This window comes from Limulus polyphemus, unplaced genomic scaffold, assembly GCF_000517525.1.
Source record: "Limulus polyphemus unplaced genomic scaffold, Limulus_polyphemus-2.1.2 Scaffold35, whole genome shotgun sequence".
Lineage (NCBI taxonomy): Eukaryota > Metazoa > Arthropoda > Merostomata > Xiphosura > Limulidae > Limulus > Limulus polyphemus.
The window spans coordinates 1,570,020-1,578,554 of NW_013665645.1; the positions used below are offsets into that span (position 1 = coordinate 1,570,020).

General features: G+C 35.5%; 1 protein-coding gene across 1 annotated transcript in view; it reads left to right on the forward strand.

Moving 5' to 3' along the window:
• LOC106460791 (transcription termination factor 2-like) overlaps nt 1–8,535 on the forward strand; it is an 81,237-nt gene that overhangs the window by 35,651 nt on the left and 37,051 nt on the right. The window contains exon 8 of the mRNA XM_013920535.2: nt 1,112–1,223. Within this exon, the coding sequence (XP_013775989.2) occupies nt 1,112–1,223 (112 nt within the window). The remainder of the gene's footprint in view (nt 1–1,111; nt 1,224–8,535) is intronic.

An 8,535-nucleotide genomic window follows, 5' to 3' on the forward strand; every position in this document is an offset into this window, starting at 1 on the left:
CTATTTATAATGCTTCCTAAATAATAAAAAAATAAATTACAGTGAAAGCCATAAAGATTTTGTAGGTTTTGAACCAAACTAAATAACAGTAAACCTTTTTTTGATTTATGGTATTTTCTTATTTTGATGTTTTGAGCTCTTTTGTGTTTAGAATAATATATACTAATTTTTAAAGTATCAAATTGAATTTTTGTTCAATAAAAATCTTTCAAATGCGACTGTACCTTTTTTTTCTCCAAAAACAAAACTTTGTCTTCAAAATAAGAGTGCATCTTATATTCCGAAAAATGCGGTACTGCTTAATCTACTAAAATGTGACTGTGCTCTAGTGCAATTCATTTTCGCACAATAAAGAGTATTTGCCTTTTTTATACCTTTTTCCATACTTTTGCATAATTATTCCAAATACTGTATATTATAAAATATTCTTGAGTTATGTTTATAAAATAGTTGTACTTTTTTTTAAATATTGTCATAAGAATACAGTTAAAAATGTTCCAGCTTGCTATATTTTAATTTAGAAAGCAAGTAGCAAAAATGTATTAGCACTTTACAAAAAGGATTACATGTTTATGCATAAAAAAATTCAAATACTTTCAGAGGTCATGAATTAAATAGGTGTTAAGCAAAAACGAGCATTACTAGATACTTAAACACTTGCCTTTTCTACTTCTCTTCACTGAATCTGTCTTCTGTCAGCAAAGGTGACTCCTTCCTCTTCCATCAAAAATGAAATGTTATTACTATTGCAAAGATAGGTCACATATCCTATCTATAAACATGTGTGGTTTCACTGATGTAGCTGAAGGATCTTGTTAGAGATGACATGCTCATATTAAAATATGAAAAAATATAATAATTTAAGTGAAAGCTATCTTGAAATCCTGAAATAAGTTTTTTTTTAATTATGAGTTAGCAATTTGTTTAGTCCTTTATAATTTTATGGTATCATGAGTGTTATGAAAATATTTTTCTCTAAATTGAATACTCGTTCATTAAAAACAAAATCATTAAGAATATTTATATTTTAGTTTGTATAACTATAATAAGTAAGCAAATTAATTTGTGATACTGTTGTAAACATTTTCAAATATACGTATTAACCCTATAGATTGGCTTCCTATGATATTGTGATAACAACATATAATTTAGTGAGCCTTGAGGTTGGCTCAGGGGAGGAGGATAAGAAAAAGGAAAGCAAGGAAACTGAGCCAGAAGGAAAGGTATGTCTGTGTTATTTCAACTTATAGGGATCATTAAAGTGAGTTCTGTTGGTATCTTTTTATTTTCTGTGAACATGCAGATATCCTTAAATGTATCTGTGCTACCCATAAATGTGTAATGTTTGCTTGAGTAGGTGATCTTCCTGACTTTTACTTCCATGTTACTTTATAATGTGTTCAGTTGAACAAGTTTGATGTTTTTCAGTGTATCATCTTTCTCGTGAATGTTTTTGCTTATAATTGAGTCCATCTATGTTATTTTTGATTCAGTTGATGGTTTTATAGTTGCTTATATGTTTAACTTAAACATGCTTTTGTTTTAATGTGTTCATCTAGATTTTTGAATACGTTGTTACATGTTGTATGAATTAGAATTCGTTTATAGTGTTAAACATAACGAAACCACTGCTAATGTGAAAAAATGCTAAATTATAAAAAAGTCCAGCCATATAAAGTGGAGATATCAGACAAGCCAAATTAGAAGAAACATTTGAGACAATCTTGTAATCTATTATTACTTTTATTATTATTTGTAGTAGTAATATTAAAATTATTATAAGATGTGCAACACATTTTAAACTGCAACTCTCAAGAATCAAACACGAGATGTGTTAGAAGAAAATTTATAACTTTCCAAACACAACCATGTCATGCAGCTGGTGAGGTTCAAGTTTAGAAACACATGCTTTGAATTCAACCTAAAGTGTAGCCTTGTAGTTAAAGTCACAGTGTAATATACAGAGCATTGCAAATTCAATCCTACCTAAGGATATGCTGTTTTATATTTATTTATTTTTTTCATTTTTGGTGAATAAATACTCTTTATTTTAAAACATGAATAAATATTTTAATATAAATGGTATAAATGTCACAGTAAGTGCATTCCCTGGTTTATTTTTTGTCAAAAAGCGAGTGAAATTTTGCAGAAATTTGGATGTTGTATAATTCAGATACAGCATTTCAAAAGTCACTGCATTTGTTGCAGAAGAAGGAGGAAAGTATGTATTTACTATTGGAGATTTATTTCTCTTACTCTATAACAGGCATAATTCAGAGATACTTTGAACCTTATCCATGTTATGTAGTTGATTTTTAATAATAATAATAAATAAACAAATTTCTGATTGGCAAGCAGATTTATGGCACGGAGGCAAATTGAGGGGGAGAGTCATTCTCAGTTAAGACTGTCAGTGATCTTAGTCATAGTGAGATGCAGACATATATTCGGATCTGTGGTGGTCCTCTGGGGGGCTCTGAGGCTGCAGTTCAGGGCGATCCTCAACATTTTGGAGAGAATTTAGATTCATCTTTTCCTGTTGGATTTTCAGTCTCCTTGGAGGACAGTGGTGAGTTTGTGGACTCGTAGCACTGAGGTCCGGAGTTTGATTTCTTAGAGTGGATGCAGCAAATGCTGTTCCAATCAACACAGTCTTTAAATCACATATTATAAAAATAACAACCGGAGACCACTTTGGGATAATCTGTGTTTGATTTTCCTTCTGTTGATTCTTTGAGAGTGTGATTTTTTAGGCATTTTCCTGATTGCTTTTGAGTCTGCACCTTACTTGATGGCTGAAAGGTCTGGAGGTGAATTTTTTGTTTTCTCTCCATCAACAGATATTGTAGTTCATGTTAGAAAGTTTCCTTCTCAGTTATGCCTTATCGGAACTTCATGATTTAGCCTACCACTGCCAGATGGAAGCATTTTCTGCCCCTCAAATAATATATCTGCTCTTTGACTTCTGGAGTTTTAAGGCAGAATTTGTAGTTCCACTGAATAGATCAATGTCACCTGATGAGACAGGTTAAGTCTACTGACTTATAACTTTCACATCCAAAATTTTGTTTTCCTTTCACTTCACTTTGTTGGAAGACTCTCAGGATCACCAACTTCATTGATGAAATTTGTAGTTCCACTGAATAGATCAATGTCACCTGATGAGACAGGTTAAGTCTACTGACTTATAACTTTCACATCCAAAATTTTGTTTTCCTTTCACTTCACTTTGTTGGAAGACTCTCAGGATCACCAACTTCATTGATGACGAGCTGGATCCTTTGTCAGCATGCATGTTGGTTCAATTTTCGGTTTTTATGTTCTTCCCTGTTGTTGTTGGAGTCTCGAATTTCATCGGCTCCTACTGGGGGTTATAGTTCTGCTCCTATTCCTGGGTCCTGACCCTCAACATAAGCCCCTTGATACATTGGTACCTAGAATAGGTTTTGTCTATATCCAAGGTTTCAGCTGCTCAGTCAGATCGGCAGCAACACTGGTGATTATTGTATACCTTCAGGGGCTGTGAAGGCTCTGCTCCAAGAAGTTCTGGACATGTGGTAACCTTAACCATGGGTCCAGGAGAGCTACATGTCCTTGAGTCAAAATTAGTCATTCTGTTCACATCTTCACTACTATTATCCACCCAACCTATAGGGTTTCCATCTCCCACAGTTCCTTGGGATTTGGAACTTAGTTCTAGGGTAATCAGAGTTTGGTTGGTCTGGGAGTAGTGAGAGAGTTGTGCTAGATCATCAGAGTTTTTATTCCTGTCAATTGTTGGACCTGTCATCAATCTTTCTCTTCTTTATCAATTCCTAGATTCTCCAAGGTTCACAAGTTACTAATTTCTCAATCCGACTTGACATTTTACTGGGATTGTAGATGTACAAATTGGTTGTAGTGGGCTCCTATCTGCACTTTGCCATAGCGGTGGAATCCCACCACTGTCGGCATTTGTTGTGTACAAGGGTCAGGTACTGCAATTCTGGGTTTTTACCTTCGGACTCGCATCAGCTTCATATGGGTTTTGCTGAATCATACAAGTTTTTTTTTCTCATTCCCTTCATTCCATTGTACTATGCACACACCATTTCACAGATGACTGGTTACTGCTGAAACATTCTCGTCAACTGTCAGATCACCACATCCTAATTTTACTTTCAGAAACAACCAAGGCAGGCTTCCCTTCAGGACTGAGACATCTATTCTTGCTCCAAATAGATATGTCATCAGTCTGGGTATTTTTTTATTTTTCATCTTGTCTCTCACTTGGGCTAAGATGATTCCCATCCGGCTCAACGCTATAGAACAGGATGCTACACTCTTACTCACCTCTCCTTCTCCCACTGCACAGATGGTTCTTTCTCTTCTGGGAATGTGGGCATCACGTGAGTCCCTGTGCCTTTGGGACAAGAGCACAAGATATCCTTTTAATGGTCTTTATGCAACCAAACGATCATAAACATCAATCCAATGATTTCCCCAGTTTCCTAACTTGGGATCATTCTTTGATCTCGAAGGATTGTTAAGTCAGGACACTACTACGATATGGGTTCCTCTACTGCTGCCTCATCCAGAGTTCCATCTTTTCACAAATGCTCTGCTTCAGGGATGCATATACCAACAGTCAGGAATTCCTGGGTCTATGCACAGGTGAAGAGGATTCCCTACACAGTGTTTTAGTCTTTCTTGTGCTTCAACAGGCAGTGCCTCATGGTCTGGGCCTATTAAGGAGAAAATCGTCAGGCTTCACTCTGATAATTCCTTGGTGGTGTCTAGTGTTTCTCATTGAGGAACCATGTGGTCTAGCGTTCCTTGTTTTCTAATTTTGGATCTCTTTTTTTTGGGACCATTCCTATTTTATCGTCCTACTAGCTTGTCATTGTTCCATGGGTGATGCCTGTGGTAGCAGGTCAATTGTCTCAATCCAAACAGATTTTACCAAAAGGATAGACACAGTATTGCAAGGTTCTGTTGGATTGGCTCTCATTTTGCAACTCTAATTGGTGGGTTGGCCTCTCACTGGATCACCCAACTACTGGTAATTTGGTCTCCAGTAACTCATCTTTGGGCTTTTGCAATAGATGCATTCCGTGAGGATGGGCTTATAGCTCTTAGCCTTTTCTCCACTTCATATTTTACCCAGGATACTAAATATGATTTGTTCCAACCCATTGTCTGGTCCTGTTGATAGCACCAAATTGGCTGCTATACCTGGGTTTCTGCTTCTGTGGTCCCTTCCAGTGTGTCCAACTCTTCCACTCTCTTTTAGGCTTTCTCTGGGAGGCAGCCATGGTTTGATATGGTACACCCAGGTATCCAGAAACTGAAGCTTCAGGCATAGAGGTTATACAGTCTTTTGCATGACATCGAGGTTTAATTTCTAAGGTTGCCATGTATCTGTCTGAGTTTTTGCTGAGTCTGAAATGAACATTTATCAACAGTAATGACAAGGATATTGGCAATGGTGTATTGAGAGGAGGTTGAACCCATTTCAATCAGTAATGTCAACTGTTACTCCTTTTTTGACCTAGCTCTTTGCATCTTCCACAATTGCCCTGTTTAAAGCCGGCTTATTAACTGCCATTTGACTATCATGACTACATATTTTTTGAGTCCCCAGTACTCTCCAGAATCGTGAAGTCACTTTGAATACTTGGTCCCAAATGACCATTTCAGTTACCTACCAGGTATATTAAGGTTACATTACATGTTCTTTCTCAATACCTGTTTGTGACCTGACTCTTTTGTTTCCCCTTTACCTGAAGATTTATTTTTCGTGGCTGCTGACAACAAACATCACCTGTCAGAGTGATTTGTGTTATTTGTCCACAGACCACTTTCTCATTCTCTCTACATCCTCAGACCAGTTCTTCTTTCCCAACACACTGTCAGACAGGAAAGGGATTCAATCCTTTTCACTGATTCATCTGATAACTATTTCTCACTTCTGTGTCCATTGAGATTTCGATGTTGGTCATGTTTAATGAGGGTTTTCTTGCCTGCGCTAATACCTTTAGAGATGCTAGACAACAGTTTTTATTTTGGGCTCTCTTTGAAGGTGAGGTATCTTCTGTGTGTCAAATATAATCAGATTTGCCACTTTTCTATGTCCTTAACAGCCCGGTTGCATTGCCCATTTGAGGTCATTGTACAGACTAGACTTAAATTATTTGCATGATCTGGCAGTCTCTTCATCTGAAGGTTTTTGCTTACCCCTGTAGCTATCTTAACCATTTCTGCTAGATTATCTAGAGGGGGTGAGTATTTTCATTGTTACTTTTCAGTTCCCTTATCATGTTATCACAGGATCCCACTCTGTGGCAAGTATTTCCCAGATGTGCTTTTATCAAACCAATTCCACACTAGCAACCACTAATTCAGTATACTTTATACAGGTTGCAACAGGCTCTGTAGAAATTAGGTGTTCCATAATACCACTTAGGAGCTGACCAAGTGGTATTACTGTTCCATGATGGACTGACACTCGTAGACTATCATTAGTAAAGAATAAGATGATTTTGCCTGTCCCTGCCAATCATTGGATTGCATATATTGGGGTTGGTTTGCTTTCAAAAAAATTAGGTAACTTGGTTTACCTATTGCATTGTTCCTCAGGACTCCCCAATGTGCATTACTCTCCATATTCTACTAGTGGAGTTTGGGAGTCCTTACCAGACCTGGTTTTCAGTCACTGGATCTTGTAAAATTCCACCCACTATACAGGAATTAAGTTCCAGTTGAAGAGCATACCTTTCTGGATGTATTGCAGTTCCTCCACTAGGGTGCCAATCTTCTGTTGATACACCTATGATCTACGCAGGTGCTTTCTATATGGATAATGCCCTCACCAGCCCCTCCACCTTATTAATATGGGATTCTAGCTATAAGTGGGAGTGGAGGTATGTATGTTTTGGATGTTAACATTTTCCTAAATTGAAAATGTACTTCCACTGATACTAACCTCTTCTCACACTTTCACACCCTTCCTCCACACTAAGAGCCAGTGTTAGAGACTGGGATTGAGTCCATCTCAAAAAGTGATAACATTATCCGAATGAGATGCTTGCCTACAATACCAGGATATAGGGCACAGTGGAGAGTATCATGAGATAAATATTGCCAAGGGCAATTGAGTAGGGTATAAAAGACTGGAACAAGTGAGAAAATATCAGACCAATGCTTAGATGGGCAAAGTAAGAAACCCTGACAGTTGAGTAACAGCTATAAGTGTGAGAGGTATGTATTGTTGGAAATACATTTTCAATTTAGGAAAATGTTAACTTTCAGTGAATATATAGTACTTTATTCTTGCATATTCAAATAGAAATAACCCAACCTTTTGGTCTAAGTTCCTGAGAACAGTGATTATTACAAATGCTTTAATCTATGTAGTATGTTAATATTATGATTACATGGTTAATATCAAGATTGTACATGGATTTAATGATGGTAGTTAAACATAGTAATATATGTAATGTATTTGTAGCTGTTCTTGATAAAATTCAGTATTTCATTTACTTTACCCATAAAAATGCTTATTGGATCTCCAAAAGCTACTTTATACATCTAATAGGATGCATTAGAAGAGAATGAGTTATCCAATAAATCATTAGTATTTCAAATATTTTATTAAGTAATTATAAAATTTACTAGCACAAGTTGTTTCTGTCAGCAAGTTTTACAAGACTATAAATTAATGAAATTCTTCAAAATTACTGACATGTCAAGAACAATAGATTGACTAATAGAAGAAGAGGAGGAAGTAATACACATAGTTGTACTATATGCAACATAAAACATATAGTTAATGTAATTGATGACAGATGGAACAGTTGTGATTGTTCCAATAACTGGACCACACTCATGGTAACAGTTTGGGTGTTACCTATTGTTGTAATTGGTACATTGAAATGAATTACAATTATTCTTATTTATTACAGGTAGCAAAATGCTTTGTTTTTTTGAACAAGTTCCTTTAACATTTAGTAAATTAAATTGTACATATAAAGCATTTTTAAGATTCTTAAACATTGAAATTTTTATAGAGTATAGCAAATTATTTTGAAATCAAGTACAGGTGCAGTTTAGTTTTTGGTTGAAATCTTTATTAATTTCTTTCATTCATTTTAGAGAAAAGTGGATGTAAAAACATTGAAAGAGGTGTAAAGTTAAATAACAAAAAACCGTGGATGTGGAATATTTTAAAATGAATTATTTTAATACACATTTTTTTTTATAAATACTTTGTTTTTAGTCAGCTCTAAGATTCTGAAAATGTAATCTTAGAAGTCTTAGGAACTGAAGTTCTAAATCAAGTGCTATATGTATGTATAGAATTCGGGTATTTTTCATAATTCTGCTTAACTCTTCCAACACAGAGTCAGTGAATTTGACTGAGTCACGTGACCTTTTGTACTCGTTTAAAGTTGATGTAAATTTAATACATATAACTCTCTATATATTGGGTATATCTTCATGCAATGTGGCAGTCTTTCAGTTAATATTACACATCTTTCACATACAAAAAGTTAT